The sequence below is a fragment of the Dermochelys coriacea genome, chromosome 1 (genome assembly GCF_009764565.3).
Source record: "Dermochelys coriacea isolate rDerCor1 chromosome 1, rDerCor1.pri.v4, whole genome shotgun sequence".
Classification (NCBI taxonomy): domain Eukaryota; kingdom Metazoa; phylum Chordata; order Testudines; family Dermochelyidae; genus Dermochelys; species Dermochelys coriacea.
In genome coordinates, this window is record NC_050068.2 from 59,473,906 (window position 1) to 59,492,800 (window position 18,895).

The 18,895-nt window shown below is 41.5% G+C and overlaps 1 protein-coding gene across 7 annotated transcripts in view; it reads left to right on the forward strand.

Annotated features, from left to right (window-relative positions):
• The window catches only part of LCP1 (lymphocyte cytosolic protein 1), a 62,358-nt gene that overhangs the window by 28,767 nt on the left and 14,696 nt on the right, over positions 1–18,895 (forward strand). For all 7 annotated transcript variants that reach the window (XM_043500668.1, XM_038387096.2, XM_038387097.2 and 4 more), the window contains 6 exons: positions 8,774–8,863; positions 11,638–11,801; positions 12,321–12,450; positions 12,798–12,930; positions 14,877–14,958; positions 17,109–17,274. In XM_043500668.1, the coding sequence (XP_043356603.1) occupies positions 8,797–8,863; positions 11,638–11,801; positions 12,321–12,450; positions 12,798–12,930; positions 14,877–14,958; positions 17,109–17,274 (742 nt within the window). In that variant the 5' untranslated portion in view covers positions 8,774–8,796. The remainder of the gene's footprint in view (positions 1–8,773; positions 8,864–11,637; positions 11,802–12,320; positions 12,451–12,797; positions 12,931–14,876; positions 14,959–17,108; positions 17,275–18,895) is intronic.

Below are 18,895 nucleotides of genomic sequence, written 5' to 3' on the forward strand. Positions count from 1 at the left end.
ATACGTGACACTAAAATTTCAGGAAAGAATAACAAATATATATTAACTAAGATACAAAATCTTGGATAATGTGACACAAACCTAATGGCCAAATCCTGTAGTCTTTAGTCCTCATTTGGGCAAAAGTCCACTGACATCAAGGGGAGTTTGTCTTAATTCAGAATTTGTCCACTAGTTCCTGTGAACATCAAGTGAAGATAATCTTAAAAACAAATTACAAATGAGGCTACTTCTTTAGGGATGCAGATGGATTGTTGACAAATGGAGTTTTGATCATTTTGGTGAAATCTCAGGGCCACATGTGTGTAGAGGGGATCCTCCATACGCATATCTCCCCCTCCTTATGTTGAACGGGTGGGTCAGACATCCATGGTGTCAGATCAAAGAATATATACCTAGAAAAAGAGCATTTTCTTAAATGCAGCATATTCAAAATACGTTAGTTAGTCTATGCCCTTCAGCAATTTTGGAAGTCATTTTACTAAGAATTACATTTTAATTTGATATTTTGTTCAGAAATTGTTGATGTTTCCTAATGCAGTCAACCACAGTGGCCTAAGAAGGAGTATTGTGAAAAGGGATCTGGGGGTCATAGTGGACCACAAGCTAAATATGAGCCAACAGTGTAACACTGTTGCAAGAAAAGCAAGCATCATTCAGGGATGTATTAGCAAGACTGTTGTAATCAATACCTGAGAAGTAATTCTTCCACTCTACTCCACGCTGATAAGGCCTTAGCTGGAGTATTGTGTCCAGTTCTGGGCGCCACATTTCTGGAAAGATGTGGACAAATTGGTAAAAGTCCAAAGAAGAGCAACAAAAATGACTGAAGGTCTAGAAAACGTGACCTATGAGGGAAGATTGAAAAAATAGGGTTTGTTTAGGCTGGAAAAGAAGGCTGAGAGGGGACATGATAACAATTTTCCAGTACATGAAAGGCTGTTACAAGGAGGAGGGAGAAAATTGTTCTCCTTAACCTCTGAGGATAGGACAAGAAGCAAAGGGCTTAAATGGCAGCAAGGGAGGTTTAGGTTGGGCATTAGGAAAAACTTCCTAACTGTCAGATAAGTTAAGCACTAGGACAAATTGCCCAGGGAGGTTATGGAATCTCCGTCATTGGAGGTTTTTAAGACCAGGTTAGACAAACACCTGTCAGGTATTTATTATTTAGTCCCACCCTGAGCATAGGGGACTGGACTAGATGATCTATTGAGGTTCCTTCCAGTCCTACATTTCTATGATTCTGTGACGATAAATAACCACTGTCAGACTAGGTGCTGCAGTGGTCCTTTCACCTTGGGAGATGATTCAAATTTTCAAATTTTGCCTTAGACTGCTAGGGAAAAATCATTAAACCACATAACTGAACCACCAAACAAATGGGAAGGATCGCCAGTCTGTTCAAGAACCTCCAGACTGAAAAAGTAGGAGTGTTGTAGATTAGCACTGAGGAGCATTGATGGCTCTATCTAGCTGTCTAAGGCATTGCTGTCAGCTAGATTCCTTTAGACCCCCCACCTATAAATTAATCCTGCCCCGACTCTGGCAGAAACTCTGAGGGAATGCTAACACTGCCTGTCCTCCCGGGCTCTGAATCCATCCTGGGGTTTCCTTTTTGGCACAGAGAAGTGCAATTTACCTCTGACAACACTAGAAAATCTAGGGTTGTATGTATATTACAGCTTAAAATAACAAAAATAGAATATAAAATGTGTCCTGAGGAGTGAGAGAGAGGAAATTTTAGACTATGCTGTAACAGCATTAAATATGTTTTGCTGAGCATCAGCAACATTATTTTTCTCTCTCCATTTAGTGCCTTTATGGATGTTGATTTTAAAGAAGTTAGGGCTTTTTTTTTTCTTTTTTGGCCAGTGAACGGAAGACTAAAGTTGAGCAACTTTTAAGCCACAATGTTGTGGTTTATAGCATTGATTCTTCTTTTTGCATGAGATCAACTGAATAATTTCTCTTTTTCTCTCTCCTTGTGCGTGAGAGCAAAAAAGGAAGAAAATATTATGTTCCCTCCCCGCAAGACTACTTGTCAAAAATGTCTACGGCCCAAAAACATAAATGCCGTACAAAATATAGTAGTTGGACACATAGTCTGACCAGGATGCCTTTGCATGGGGGCTGTAGCTCGGTCAGAGGACATATGGGCAAAACCATGGAGACTGTGAGTGCTAGTCTCCATTGAGAGATAGAGAAATATTCCAGGAGAAGAATGTCCTAGCAGAGACATTCTGATCACCATCAGTTACGTGCAGATGGATGAGGAGGGGGATTTAAGAAACATTGACTGGAGGAAGGATTTAGTGAGGAAAATCTCCCAAAGATACCAACTACTCCCATAGGTGTTGGAAATAGGGTTGGTGGTGATGCTCCCACAAGCCCTGGCTTGAAGTGGTTTCCATTCCATTATATATATGTATATATATATTTACAGTTTGGCTCAACGGCTCTCAGCACCCCCACTATAAAAATTGTTCCAGCACCCTTGCCTATTCCCGTATACCTTTGTGATATTCAAGCACACTTGGGGTACATCAGAAGATGCAGAACTCCTTTTTACTTCCTGGAGGCTCCTTCTCATTTGCTGTTGCTTATCTCATTGCCCAGATGTGCTGTAGGTAAGGAGAATTTTCCTGATGTATTTTGGGTCAAAAACTCTCCTTAAAATTGATCAGAAAGAAATGCTAATTCAGAAAAGTGGAAAACTATTCTATAATCCTGATGAAAAATCCTGCACAAAGAAATCTGGTTTCAGATAACTGACAGCTTGGATAGGGCAAGGAAGAGTAAAGAAAAAAAGGCATTAAAGGGACCCAGCTCTGCCCGAGTAAATAGTACTGTGTTGTTGGGGAAGGGGAGAGCTCTGTCTTGTGCTTTTCCTCTGCTGTTCTAAATGCTCTGTTTCGCGGGGATGACATGCTTCTTGTTCCAGCAGCGTAAGTGAGAATAAGCCATTTAGAAGAGGGTGGCTGGGGGAGCTGAAAAGTTATGGGACAAGGGACACACCCAATTCTCCCCTCCCAGTTCCCCACAATACTCTAGAAAAAAAATACTATTAACAAGGTAGTGCCCCAATGGGTGTGTGGAAAATCTTTATTTCTTCAGCTATTCCAGCACTTTAAGTCATTGCTGAGTTGATAATAACTATCCAAATACGTGTTCATGAAATGTAATGTTGCCACATAAAATTTGCCATTTTTCTCTGGAGAAAAAGTGCAACTTTACTTAAGGTGCCTTGATATATCTTCACAGTTTTAATTCTAGTGCCTGTGAGAAACCGCAAAATGGAGCTTATAAAACTTATGAAGCTTCTAGTAACTAATTTAGTACAAATTGTGAAAGCATTCAGTATTTAATGATTTTACTATTTATCATTTATATTACACACTGAGTGCACACTTACTTTGCTGAGTAATATGTAATAATTCATGAGATTACAATACTTTTCAGATTTTTTAACTATGGCCTCATAATCAGAAAAAATGAAAGAACATTAATTCTGAAGTGCACCAATTTAGTGGCGACATTTCATTCCTCAGTTTTGAGACTGTTGTTTTTGTTCTTCCATTTATGTCCTAGGCAGAAAATAGTTTGTCATTAGATCTCTTAAAACATCCATGATATAGCTGTTCCTTTTGAGGATGAGGTCAACTAAAAACCAGACAAATTACACGGTTGTATTATTTTAAATATACAACAATAAGGGTAGTGGCTTTACAGAAGCTATTTCAGTGTAATTTTGTCAGCATTCTCAGCACACAGGATGAGAATATTTTTTTAAATAAAGAAACACAGAAAACAACATTCAGATATGGTTAAGAAGATGGAGCAAGAATGCATTTGCACACTTTGCTCCTATACTGCAACATTGGTGTCAGTGGTGCTTTGCAGGTAAATAAAAGACAAGACCCCAGAGCAAAATTACACACAGTCTGGATGTCCCACTACAATCTTAAATTCAATCTATCCAAAATGCAGCTTTGTACCTCTCCTTTTAATCTGTTTTCATTTACTTCTGCCTCTTTCTCGCTGTTGACAATTCCACTATTTTCCCCATCTCTCTGGCATATTGGTCGTCGTCTGCTCCTTCCTTGGCATTCAAGTTTTTGCTAAGTCCTCTCTTTTCATTGTCTATAATGGCCCCCAAATCTGACATTTATTCTGCTATAACCCTTGACCATACCTTGCTCATTCTTCACTTTGATTAAACTTGTCCTTCCTGGCACCCCTGCCTCTCCCCTCTCCCCTCAATCCAAAACAACTGCTGCTAATGCTATTTTCTTTTCCACAGTTCAAGTCACAACAACCCCTCCTTAAATCTCCAAAAAAAAAAAAATCCCAACAACGAGGAGTCCGTTGGCACCTTAAAGACTAACAGATTTATTTGGGCATAAGCTTTCATGGTTAAAAAAACAACTTCTTCAGATGCATCCATGGGCAACGAATTCTGTGGACTCGTGGTGCCTGGGCACCAGGAATATTCCTGGCTCTGAGAAGGAGTTTGGGTGTATGAGGGGGCTCAGATTTGTGGTGCAAGAGGGGGCTCTGGGCTGGAGGGTGGGCGAGGGTTTTGGAGTGTGGAAAGAGGCTCAGGGCAGGGGCAGGGGATCGGGGTGTGGGAGGGGGTATGGGCTCCAGCTGGGGGTGAAGGCTCTGGGCTGGGGCTGGGAATTAGGAAATTGGCGTGCAGGAGGGGGCTCTGGACTGGGGGGTGAGGCCAAGGGGTTTGGTGTGTGGGAGGGGGCTCCAGGCTGGGCCAGAAGGTTGGGGTGCAGGAGGGAGTGTGGGGTGTTGGCTCCGGGAGGGAGTTTGGGTACAGGAGGGGTTCCAAGCTGGGGCAGGGGGTTGGGGTGTGGGAGTGGGTTTGGGGTGTGGGCTCTGGGCAGTGATTACCCCAGGTGGCTCCTGGAGGCAGCGACATGTCCCTCGGGTCCTAGGCAGAGATGCGGCCAAGTGGCTCCGCGTGCTGCCCCTCCCTGCAGGAGCAGCCCCCGCAGCTCCTATTGGCCGCAGTTCCTGGCCAATGGGAGGTGCAGAGCTGGTGCTCAGGGCAGGGGCAGTGTGCAGAGCCCCTGTGGCCGCCCCGGGGCCTAGGAGCTGAGGGACATGTTGCCACTTCCAGGAGCCGAGCAGGGAGATTGCCAACCAGGTTGCACCACCAACCAGACTTTTACCAGCCCGGTCAGTGGTGCTGACTGGAGCCGCCAGTGTCCCTTTTTGACCAGATGTTCTGGTCGAAAACTGGACACCATGGCAACCCTACCTATTGGTTAAGGTACATGAGGCACCTGGCCCTTAACAGCTCTCTGTTTCTCAGTGCATTTGATTTAACCACCTCAGATAATTTCAGAAAAGTGATAGCAAGTCGTAAGTATAAATTAATACACAGGAAAACTCCCTTGGCAACCCCAACAAATCAGACTCTCAAGCACCATCTTTCCAAAATAAATTACATTGACATTAACAAAATTTGTTTTTCTTACTCTCAAAATTTTCTGGACAAGATTCTGCTCTCAGTTCTTCCAATGTACCTTCACTGACTTTTCTGAGCAAATCTGGCCAAATATGAGTCTATAAGTATTAAAAATAAAGACTTAGTTCTTTCACTCCCTTTACTGCAATCTCTTGCCAAATTGGGGTTAAAGGTAATCTTGAAACAGTGTAGGAGCGGTGTTCCACTGGGGACTTTGCTGTTGATATTATGTGGATATTATGTACCTGTGAGGAGGTACTAAGGTGCCCAACTTTACAACTTAAACAGTTATGTGACTTGCAAAGTCCCACGATAGAGTTGTGCCGATGGCAGTTTAGGGTTAACTGACAAAATCAGAATTTGAGGATCCAATTTTGATCTCCAGGGTAAATAGGGAGTAACTCCATTGAAGTTGGTGGCACAAGCGGATATTAGGTACTAGGATTAATTGGGTGAAATTAAAAGGTACAGTTAGACTGAGACTATAGAATAATTCCAACTAATGTGTGTGTGCTAGATGGGAGGAGACATCAGGGTACTTCAGTGGTATGAATACCGCAGCACCTTGGCAGTTCCAATCTCAGCTCTGACACTGACTCTGTAGCCTTGGGCAAAACATTTAACTTTTCTGCTCAGTTTCCCCATCCGTAAAATGGGTCTGATAACATTGACCTCACAGGGATATGTGAGGATTAATAACAGTGAAACCTGTGCCTTTGTTGGCCATTATTATCAGGTTGCATTGTACTTCATGGACCAAATTCTCCACCAGCATATGTCCATTGGTTTCAATGGGACCATTTATGCAGGTGGTGAATTTGACCCAATATCTGTAACTTAATTGTGTGATAGTCTGTATGTGCTATTATTGTTGTTTACAGTATCTATTGTACTGTAGAATAATCTTCCTGAAGCAGTGTTAGACATCCTTTTGCTTGATAAAGGATCTAGACTGGACAGTATAATCCTGCATTGGAAAATGGATTAATGAGATGCCCTAATAAGTCTTCTCCATGATTTCCTCTCCAGTAGGTCCCTAAAAGTAATACTTCTTAAAACTGCTAAAAATATTATTTGTTTTACATAGCACCTGGAGGCCCAATTTTACGAAGTACTTATACAAACACAGACACACAGTCCCTGCCTTAAAAAAGATTACAATCTTATTTATAGGTTTCAGAGTAGCAGCCATGTTAGTCTGTATTCGCAAAAAGAAAAGGACTACTTGTGGCACCTTAGAGACTAACAAATTTATTAGAGCATAAGCTTTCGTGAGCTACAGCTCACTTCATTGGATGAATCTTATTTATGTCTTGTGTTATTCTTCTCTATGGCAATGCTTCAAGAAAGTCTGAGCAAGATGAACCAGCTTTCTCTCCTGATGAAGAAGTCTTTTAGTTCTGATCCAGAGCTTGCAGAGATTAGGCAGCTAAACTGTGCTACTGTAGGGACAGACAGGATGAAAGAACCCACCACAATGTATTGCTTTTGACTTATTTTTAATCCATTTCCATAAAGAGTTCTCCTTCTACGCCACACTTACTGACATTATATATCAATGCATAAATTCAGGAAGGCATTAAACCTGAAATCCAGATAAATGGTGCTTAACTGTTATACTCAAATTATTCTAGCAAATGTGTTAATCATTTCCATTTTTCAAATCTACCCTGAATATCTTTTACAAAACGATACAAATGTTTGCAATCTGGGCCTTCTCACTGAAGTTATGGGGGTTTTTTAGGTCTGAAGTAGTTTTAGTGCATTCTCTTTTCATTCTTTCCTAAATAAGGGCACTGCAACTGCAGCAGCCACCCTCAAACCCTCTAACTAGGGCCCATGTAGTATTCTAGTCTAGTCTAGTCCTTTTATTATTTTGTAAATCGTATTTATCTCACTAGTGCCTAAGGACCAACCAAAAGTGGGGCCCCGTTGTGCTAGGTACCATACAAAGCTAGAACGGTAGAGAGTCTCTGCCCCAAAGAGCTTACACTATAAATAGATAAGACAGGGGCCAGGCAGGACAATCTCACTCCCATTGCCATGGTATGGGAGCACCCTTCAGCAGTGCATGCAGTGATGTGACAAGCATCTGTCACAAGTGGAACTGACTCTTCCCCCTCTGTGCAGCATTCTCAATGACATCAGAGCGAAGGCACAGTCGCGTACAGAACCTAATCCTTCTTTGTGTTGCATGGGTGTACTGAGAGGGAGAGGGCACAAAATGCCTCTTTCTTCCTCAGTGTGCCCATAAAAAATAGAACTACAGTTTGAACCGCGAACTGAGGAGAGCACGAAGATGAAGGGCCCTGTTACGACACCTGCCAGTGTATCCCACTCCAAGGGATACGTGTTCTGCTAGCTGGAAGACCCAAGCAGGCCCTGAGGACGTATGCTGCAATGTGAAGCATTTGCTAACTGCTGATCCAAGCTGCCCCCCATGGCAGCAGCAGCCAAGTGCTCCCAATCATGTGTTTGCCCCCAAACACCCTGAGCCATGCTGACCCCGACTTGCAGGATGGCTTTGGGGATTCCTGAGTGTCCAGCATAATTCTGTTCTGTCCCTCCACAGAGTAATTAAGGCAAGTGAGGATGGGATTTAGGTATCAAAAGTATTCACCAGCCTTGACAAGCATTTTGGGCAGGACTTATCAAAACAGCACAGTTTGGTAACAAATCAATGTAGATTTACATCTATAGCAGGGGTGGCCAACCTGACACTGAGAAGGAGCCAGAATTTACCAGTGTACATTGCCAAAGAGCCACAGTAATATGTCAGGAGCCCCCAGTGAGCTCCCCACACCCTGTTCCCACCGGCAGCTGCGCCGATCAGCGCCTCCCCCTCTCTCCCCGCACCTCCCGATCAGCTGTTTCGTGGCGTGCAGGAGGCTCTGAGGGGCAGTGGGATGAGCGAGGGCACGGTAGTTTCAGGGGAGGGGGCCAGAAGGGGTGGAGTGCCGGCATGGCCTGTGGCAGAGCCAGGGGTTGAGCAGTGAGACCCCCTGGCACATTGGAAAGTTGGTACCTGTAGCTCCAGCCCCAGAGTCAGTGCCTATACAAGGAGCCACATGTGGCTCCGGAGCCACAGGTTGGCCACCCCGATCTATAGGATCAAAAAAGGTTACCTCTTAGTTACACTCCTGGATACAGATGGAAACCATGTTGTAAATTATGAAGAATGATGCAGTGACTGCGTATCATGCTGTTCATTCTAACTTCTAAATGAAATTCCTTTGAACTTCTGACTCTTAAAATAAAAGGCAGAAACTAATAACATGCATTTTTCTGCAGACTTGTGATTCAAAGAAGTAAAAATGGCATCAACAACACACATCTCAGAGGAAGAGATGACAGACTTAAGAGAGGCTTTCAACAAAGTCGGTGAGTACAGTTAGCATGTAACATACGACACTAGGTAAAGTTGTATTGTATCCCTCTGTACTGGCCAGCTTCAGTTAACGAGCCATGCTTCAGTACTGTCATACTGTGAAATGGAAACTATTGAAGTAATGTTCATTCAACTGCAGTCCTTTTCAAATAAAACCACTTTAGCCTGCCGTAGCTTTCTGGAAGTACAGTATTGGCATTCCTTTGCTGGATGAAGACAGCAGAAGGTTGCGAAACAGGTTTTATGAAATAATTTGAAAACATGAAGTATTTTAAAGCATTTTCACCCAAACATTTATTCAAGGCAAATTACTGAGAAGACAAAACAAGGATTTTTGATATAACATAATACATTCTCTAGGGAAACTGAAATAAAGGCAAATGAAAAAACCCTCAAATGTACAGCCCCTTTTCCTCGATCCTTTTGTGCTCTACTGTGTTTTTAAATTCATATCCCCTTTTCTACTTTTAAGCCCCATTCTGTTTTTCTCTACTTACACTGGACAATCTTTCTCCCCTGATTCTAAGAATATGCATTTCTGACTCTCACAGCTCACTTATTCTCAGCCATTAAGTCCTTTCATTGCTACGAAGCATTTTCCCTTTCTCACTCCTGATCCTCTCTCTACGTCCTCTTCTCTCTACTAGTTTCTGTTTCCATTGTGAAACAGACATTGAAAGGACACTTTTCACAATCCCATATTAATCCATACTTTTTTTGTTGCTAAGAAGCATAGAATCATAAAATATCAGGGTTGGAAGGGACCTCAGGAGGTCATAGTCAAAGCAGGACCAATCCCCAACTAAATCATCCCAGCCATCCCAGGGCTTTGTCAAGCCTGACCCTAAAAACCTCAAAGGAAGGAGATTCCACCGCCTCCCTAGGTAACCCATTCCAGTGCTTCACTACCTTCCTAGTGAAAAAGTTTTTCCTAATATCCAACCTAAACCTCCCCCACTGCAACTTGAGGCCATTACTCCTTGTTCTGTCATCTGGTACCACTTAGAACAGTCTAGATCCCTCCTCTTTGGAACCCCCTTTCAGGTCATTGAAAGCAGCTATCAAATTCCCCCTCATTCTTCTCTTCTGCAGACTAAATAATGCCAATTCCCTTAGCCTCTCCTCATAAATCATGTGCTCCAGTCCCCTAATCATTTTTTTGAGCATAAGCTTTCGTGAGCTACAGCTCACTTCATCGGATGCATCCAATGAAGTGAGCTGTAGCTCACGAAAGCTTATGCTCAAATAAATTTGTTCGTCTCTAAGGTGCCACATGTACTCCTTTTCTTTTTGCGAATACAGACTAACACGGCTGCTACTCTGAAACTAATCATTTTTGTTGCCCTTCGCTGGACGCTTTCCAATTTTTCCACATCCTTCTTGTAATGTGGGGCCCAAAACTGGATACAGTACTCCAGATGAGGTCTTACCAATGCCAAATAGAGGGGAGTGATCATGTCCCTCGATCTGCTGGCAATGCTCCTACTTATACAGCCCAAAATGCCATTAGCCTTCTTGGCAAGAAGGACACACTGTTGACTCATATCCAGCTTCTTGTCCACTGTAACCCCTAGGTCCTTTTCTGCAGAACTGCTGCCTAGACGCTCAGTCCCTAGTCTGTAGCGGTGCATGGGATTCTTCCACGCTAAGTGCAGGACTCTGCACTTGTCCTTGTTGAACCTCATCAGATTTCTTTTGGCCCAATCCTCTAATTTGTCTAGGTCCAATCCTCTAATGTGTCTAAGAAGCAGCCTCAAATGTAAATCCTATGTGGCTTTGCAGCACATGACATGGTCAATTTCCAGCTCAACTCAGGAAATCACAACATATACTTCTTTGAAATCTCTCTTTGGGCAAATGAAGACTACAAAACAACATTTGAGACAATATATATGTATATATATATATATTCTGAGAATATAGGAGAGTTTATTACAAATAACAAGTTGCTAGCATTTTCATATGTCAAAGAAAAAATCTGTCTACATGACATCTAAATAGTTTCAAAATATAAATCCCCTCATTAAAAATTCTTTACAAATCACAATAGGCTGTGGTAGAATGTTTTGTTTTAAATTCCATAGAGTTCTGCATTTTGATGCCATGGATTGCTGAGGGCTAAACATGTATGTACAGGACTCTCACTAATATCCAAAGCAAAATGAGAAGCAATGAAAGAATGGGACAATATTGGAATTATCATACTTCTGTTATTATTTGCCAGCTGTTACATCTAACATGCAAGGATACTGTCATGGAAAGAGATTAGAGAAATAAAATTAGTTTACTAATTTTTCTCATTTGCGTAATTTGTGCATTTGAGAGCAATTTGTGGATAGTCATTTTGCGTATTTTCAGAAATGCTCCTACAGACAGGGTAATCTCTGCCTAACTCACACTCTCATTTTAGCCCTTAATAAAAGAATGTAGTAGGAGAAGGCTAATAACTTTTGGTTTTGAGTTTGTTTTTGTTTATTTTGTAAAACCATTAATTCAGTGTAAATTTAATAGTTTCAAACTATAAATACATCCACATATTGCACTGCAACTGTAACATATATCCGACTAACATACATATTCTTCCTTCTTTTTTTGTTTCATGGTCATTATAAACTTTCCTTGGGATTGAAAAGGTCACTGCAATTGTTAAAAACAATTTACTATATTTTTGTTATAAAACTAAAAAATCATTACACATAATTCATATTTCCTGAAAAAAACCTTTTCTGTGCAGACAGGTTCATTAAGCTGTTTTTTTCCTTTACAGACATTGATGGAAATGGTTTCATAAGCAGTTGTGAATTAACAGAGCTGTTCAAAGCAGCCAATCTGCCTCTGCCAGGATATAAAATCAGAGAAATCACTCAGAATTTGATGGCCACGGGACATCAAAACAATGATGGAAAAATCAGCTTTGATGAATTTATTGCAGTGAGTAAAATGTTATTTTGGAGAATATCCTCTAAAAAGAAACTCAGAAAAAAACAGTCTAACTTTCAAAACTAGAGCTGGTCAGAAATTTTCTGTCAAAATGATTTTTCAGTGGTAAATGCGGTTTCCGCAAACTGGGACAAAAACAAATGTTGAAGTATTGGAATTTCCTGCAGGATGGAAATTTCAGAATTGCACTTAAACTTCTAAGGGCTTGTCTCCAGAATACAAAGACTCTGTAGATTCCTAATACTCTTTAACTTCCTATTAATTAGTTAAAATATAAAAAAATTGTAAGGTCCCAATTCTGCTAAGGCAGCCACAAATGCAAACTCTTGCTTCTGTGCAGAGTGCCCATTCAAGTAATTGTTAGTATTACAGATTATTTATTTATTCATTGCCCACATTGTTTTCAGCTCTGAAAAAGACAGAGGATAGCATGGTCCCAAGGAATTTACAACATAAAAGCTCATAGTTCTATAGCTTGCAATTTTAAAATCACTCAATGTATTTTGAAAGGTATTCCACGGCCTGAAGAGCACAGATGTGGCTAAAACCTTTCGAAAAGCAATCAATAAAAAGGAGGGGATTTGTGCTATCGGTGGAACTTCAGAACAGTCCAGTGTTGGAACCCAACATTCTTATTCGGGTATGTAGAATCAATTGATATAGGTAGTAATTGCAACTAAATGGTCCCTTGGAGATCATTTCGCAACTGTCAGTGTGAAAAGCCTTAGGATATTGCTATATCGATAAGGGAGACTTAGAATAGGCATATTTTGGACAAACTGTAATAAAGCTGAGGAGAAGTAAGAGCAGTATTTTGGCCAAAAATGCAACCTCCCTTATTTTAAATAATTGTTCGGTTCTCAGGTGGAATAGATAAGTATCAGAAAAGGTGCCAAATCACTTTTAATAAGAACTGAGATTTTCATGTCAAGAGAATTGGCAAAAGTTTTAGGCTCCAGATTGATAGATCTGACCTTTTGCTTGCAGAAGAAGAAAAGTATGCCTTTGTGAATTGGATTAACAAAGCCCTAGAGAATGACCCTGATTGCCGACACGTGCTCCCAATGAATCCAGACACTGATGACCTCTTCCTGGCGGTTGGTGATGGCATCGTGCTGTGGTAAATACCACCTATGTTTCCCTACACAGTTAGGCCCTGACCCTGTGAAAACTGATGTGTGTGCTTACTTCGAAGTACATAAGCAGTTGCGTTGCCTTTAGAGTTAGGCATGTGCAGGATCAGGGCTGTAGTGATTCTCTTTCTCTCACGTCTTTTCTCTTAAGAGATTATAAGGTTTTTTCAAACTATTGTTTATCATTGAAAAATAGATATTTTATATGTTAAAAGTGATTGTCTCTGTCCATTAGAATCAGGGGAGAAATAACAAAGCCAACAGGAGTGAGTCTGAGTAGAAAATGAGTAAAAACTGGGTAAGGACCTCAGAATATAGAACCCAGTGAGTTTTATATACTTATTTGCATATCTGAAATGTCCTGCATTACACAACATGGGCCAAAACCTGAAGTTCTCTCTCAGTCCTTATTCATATACAATTCTTATGTAGGATTAGTTGGAGATTTAGATGACTTTAGATCAAGACTTGGCACAATGGACATTTTGCTCAAGATAAGAATGGAATAACTTAGTAAGGGCTTCAGGAGATGGTTCCACCTTTTCTATTAAATGATACTGAAACACAACCAACCTGCCTAAATGTGAAGGACTCTGAGCAGCCCAAGACTTTACAACTTACTATGAAAGAACTATAGTGTTAGATACAAAGGGAAAATTCCATGTCAATCATGCCCAGTAAACACATGAAGGTGTAGTTATTTTTCTTATGTACTATGTTTTGTAATAGTAATAAGAAAGTTGAGACAGGGCATTTCTAGGGGGTTCCTATCTAGAGGCATGCAAAATATTTATGATGCAAAAATTATGGTTTTCACATTTTATTGTGAACGTGAAATTCTGCTGAAGTCTGCCTATTTTTGAGCAAAATTGAGGCCATTTTTGTACAGACTGGTTCATTTTTGAGTGAAGATGGCTTTGTGTCAAAAACGTGTGTAAATCTGAGGATTTGTTTGCAGTTGTAGACAGTGAAAATAGCTATTTTTTCAAATTTTGCATAAAGTGTTTGGAGGTAGAGGGTGAAAAGCAACGTGAAACAGTGAATCTTTTGACATGATTTTCCACAAAATTAACATTTTGAATTTCACACAGGTTTACTTTATTGTTCTTTTTGGCCACTATTCAATATATCTGCCTGTCACCTTCCCTTCCTCCACTGGTTAGGAAAAAGCTGTGCTAAAATATTGCAGTGTGTGTGTGTGTCTGTGTCTCTGGGGCGGGGGGGGAGACTATCTACTGGTATTCCTGGACTTTTTAATGCACTAAGCAAGGTCCTGTGATCAATTCAGGCTCTAGATATTTGATCAACATGCCATACTCTGCACTGATTAGATCTCAACTGGAGTATTGTGTCCAGTTCCAGGTGCCACATTTCAGGAAAGATGTGGACAAATTGGAGAAAGTACAGAGAAGAGCAACAAAAATGATTAAAGGTCTTGAAAACATGACCTATGAAGGAAGATTGAAAAAATGGGGTTTGTTTAGTCTGGAGAAGAGAAGACTGAGAGGGGACATGACAACAGTTTTCAAGTACATAAAAGGTTATTACAAGGAAGAGGGAGAAAAATTTGTTCTCCTTAATCTCTGAATATAGGACAAGAAGCAATGGGCTTAAATTGCAGCAAGGGAGGTTTAGGTTGGACATCACGAAAAATGTCCTGTCAGGATAGGTAAGCACTGGAATAAATTGCCAAGGGGGGTTGTGGAATTTCCATCATTGGAGATTTTTAAGAGCAGGTTAGACAAACACCTGTCAGGGATGGTCTAGAATAGATAATACTTAGTCCTGTCTTGAGTGCAGGGGACTGGACTAGATGACCTCTTCAGGTCTTTTTCACTCCTACGATTCTATGATTTTATGATGAAGGTTCAAAATGACTTTGGTGTCGGCATAATTATGTATTTCTCACTTGTGTTTATTCTTTAATTTACAGTAAAATGATCAACTTTTCAGTGCCAGATACAATTGATGAAAGAACAATCAACAAAAAGAAGCTCACTCCGTTCACTATACAGGTACTGAAACATCAAGTATAAACGCTGAGTTGCTGTTATGTAATTAATTAGGTGAAATACGATAAATTTCATAGCCCTGCACAATGCAGCCAGACACAGTTGCAATTCTGCAATATTTACATCCATGCTTAATTTTGAACTTGAGAATTATCCCATTGAAGTCAATGGGACTACTCATGTACTTATAATTAAGCAAGGGTATGAATCTTAGGAGGATCTAAGTGATAGGTACCTAATGAATACTACAGATGGGATGAGATGAAGACAATGACAAATTCAAATGTGGGTTAACTGCTAGAATACTAAATGCAGGGCTAAAAGTAAACACTTACCGGTATGGTAGGGGCGGGGCCTCGGGTGGAAGGGGTGGGGCTAGAGGATCAGCCTCCCCTAGCCAGCCCATCCATGCTGCCTGGCCTGCACCACTCAGGGCTGCAGTGGAGGTGGGGGCAAAAATGTTAAAACACTGCCGTGGCAGTGCTTTAAGCAGGGTCCTTTGCTGTGGCAGCACTTTAACGTTGCTGACCCTTTTGTACCACCCACCCCGTCGTCAGCCCTGCCTGTAGGGTCCATAAAAGTTTGTTACAGCAGGGCTCCTGACTGGGGAGTGGGGAAAGGGGCAGCAACGTTAAAGCGCTACCCCAGCAGTGCTTTAAGCAGGGTCCTTAAAGTGCTGTCGTAGCAGCGCTTTAATGTCAGCTGCGTACAGGTCAGTCCTGGCAGTCACTTTATACTGGTACGCTGTACTGACCCATACTGGCTTACTTTCACCTCTGACTAAATGACACCTGAGCACTGAGATTAAGTGACTTGCCCATGGTCACAAAGAATTCTGTGGCAGAGCCAGAAACTGAACCCACATCTCCTTAGTTCCAGTCTAGTGCCCTAAAAATACCATATATGTGAAAGATGGCTGAGTTAACATTGTTGGGCCCTTAGCGTTTGCATTTTCTTTTGTGATTTTTATCTGTTCAACTGGCATGTTGGATTCATTTTGTAATGTACATTGCGTGCATATGTGCACACCTTCATTATTTAAAAATAAACTGGAAAACAAAATTCTACCTGCCAAGATCTAAATTCAAGTTTATTCTGTTTCCCTTACACCAGTATGGAGAGATACATTGTTCTATACACTGTATATATGTACCTCTGTATAGTATATAAATAGATATCTACTATAAATGTACACATAACCCACTGTAGCCTTCAGTTACTCTGATTAAATGAAACATTAGCCAGGCTCAAGTAAGCTTAGAAGCCATTAAATTGGTTTTTTGTGTTGCAGTCCACATTTTTTCAGTTTTAATCCTCTTGGTCAGCAACACATCTTATTGAGGCAGCACAGATCAATCTCTGTCAGATTTAGATTTGATTTAATCAATATAACTTATGCTTTAACTTAACCCTTTTACAACTGTCAAATAAAGAGAGGGCGATTCTTTTTAAATGCTATACATTTTTCAGTTTATGACAATTTATACTTTGTGTCCCGGTGTATTTTCTACCTAATCGAATGTACCTCTCACACTCGTGGTAGTGAAATCCATATGATAAATTGCAGAGCCAGAAAACAAATGGCATTTGTCATGCACCTTTGCCTGCCTCACCTGCCCTCTGCCCACTAGTCCATCTCCCCAGGGACTTATTCGAACAACCACAACTTTTGAGCAGATTCAAACTGCCCCTTTGAAAAAAGAAAAGAAAAAAAAAGCCACCTGCCTGAAATGTTTCTTCTTTTCACCCCACCACCTTGATATATGGAAGCTCCTTTGTCCACCCCACACACCTCAAAATATGGATTTTCTCCCTCATCCCATATTCCACCGGTGTAAACACCAGAATGAGCAATATCCAGAACGGACAAGTGTGGGGCTTAAGGTCCAAGGTCTTGTAATGCTTCAGGAAAAGAAATGGAAGCTTTTTAATGTTGCAAAGGAGAGGTTCCCTGTTCTGCAGAAGGGCACAGGACTTCTCCTGGGAGTTCTAAGCTATCACACCCTAGGCCCTGATCTGAAAAGGGTTATACCTAATTTTGCTCACTGTATTTCCATTGAGTTCCCCTCACCACCCCCCTTTAGTTCTCCTCCTCCTTCCCCTCCACTATTTAGTTATTGCATAATAAGAAATCTCTCTCTCTCTTTCTTCAGGAAAATTTGAACCTTGCCTTAAACTCTGCCTCAGCCATCGGGTGCCATGTTGTTAACATTGGGGCTGAAGACTTAAAAGAGGGGAAACCTTACCTGGTCTTGGGCCTCTTATGGCAAGTTATCAAAATTGGCTTGTTTGCCGACATTGAACTCAGCAGAAATGAAGGTACATGCGGTGCACGCTCTCTCTCATCTTTAGAAGAGTTATTTCAACGAGTCCTGTGGACTCTTAGGGCTTGTCTCCACTTACTGGGGGAATCGACGCACGGTGATCGATCCACCGGGGGTCAATTTAGTGGGTCTTACCAGCTAAATCGACCACCGATCACTCTCCTGTCGACTCTGGTACTCCACCGGAATGAGAAGCATAAGGTACTCCCATCGATCCAGCATGGTATAGACATCGCAACAAATCGACCTAAGGTACGTCGACTCCAGCTACACTATTCACGTAGCTGGAGTTGTGTAACTTAGGTCGACTTAGCCCTGTAGTGGAGACCTGCCCTTAGTCAAGTCTTCATTGCCTCTCTTCTTCGCTACTCTGATTCCCCCAGTTCTAGTCTCCATAAGCCCAGAGGCCCCAAATTTTCAGTCCAACCAAAATGTGCATCCTTGTCTCCTTACCTACACCTGGAATCAGGAACACATCATGCTACATGCAGGAAGCCTTGCTGGTTCCCTGTACTTCATAGAATCCAGGGCCAAATCTCCCTTCTCTTAAAAATTCTCTGTGAACTTGCCTCAGTATGACACGCACACTGCTCTCCAACCACATTTTTTCCTGCTGCTTCTTTCCCTTCTCCCCTGGATGTGCTGCCCAGTCACCAGCACTTCTTATAACCCCACCACCACCGCCTCTGCCGTCTCCCTTGAACATATTGCTCGTCTTCTTCATTCTCCCCTGCACACTGCTGTCCTGCTGAGGGCTGGCAACCCCACTGACCTCTCCAGTTGCAGAGAATGGCTCCATTTTCCTCTCTTTCACTTATTATATATAGTGATGGTATCTAGAAAAGGCAGAAAAGCTCACTCCTCTTCCTTGTTCCCAGCTGTTTTTAAAGGCCTCCAGGCTCTCCTGGCAATGAAGAACCTGGCCACTTGTAGAAACAGCTGGAAACAAGGAGGGAGCCAGCCCCTAGTGACTAGCCAGCTCTGTAAATCACCAGCCATTGCTCCAGGGACTATCAGTGATCCATAAACCACAGCTGGGAACTGCTGGACTATTCATTCCCTACTTTCTAAACTGCCTTGCTCTCCATACTAATGCTCTTCATTCTTCCTGAAGCTTAGCCTTTGTACCCCGCTTCACCGCTGCCTGGCCACATCTGTAGATGTTACATACATGAGACAATACATTGTAAGCTACAGATGTTACTTTTCTTTGCATGTTTAGTGTGTAAAAAGCTGGAAAGCATTCTGTGTCACTTGTGAATGAACAATGCTCTAATACATTGTGTTGTATTTTTTGTCTATGTAAAATGTAGCTCCTTAACATAAAATGAAAACCAAACACATTTGAGAATGTATGGCATGTGAAATAGAAAAACAAAATTAAAAAGCCAAAATGTAACTCTGCCAGTAGAATAACATTTTTTATTTGAGCACTGCAGGAGGAAGCTGGATTTACAATTCTGTGATGCTGCAGTTATGCAAAGCACTGCCCAGAACAGAGCAAAATGGCTGTAACATCTCTAACATCAAATTAAATCCTTAAAAATAAAATAACTGCAGGCTCAAGTGACAGCTTTCGTTTTACTTGAGCCTCTCAAATATATAAACACACTGAT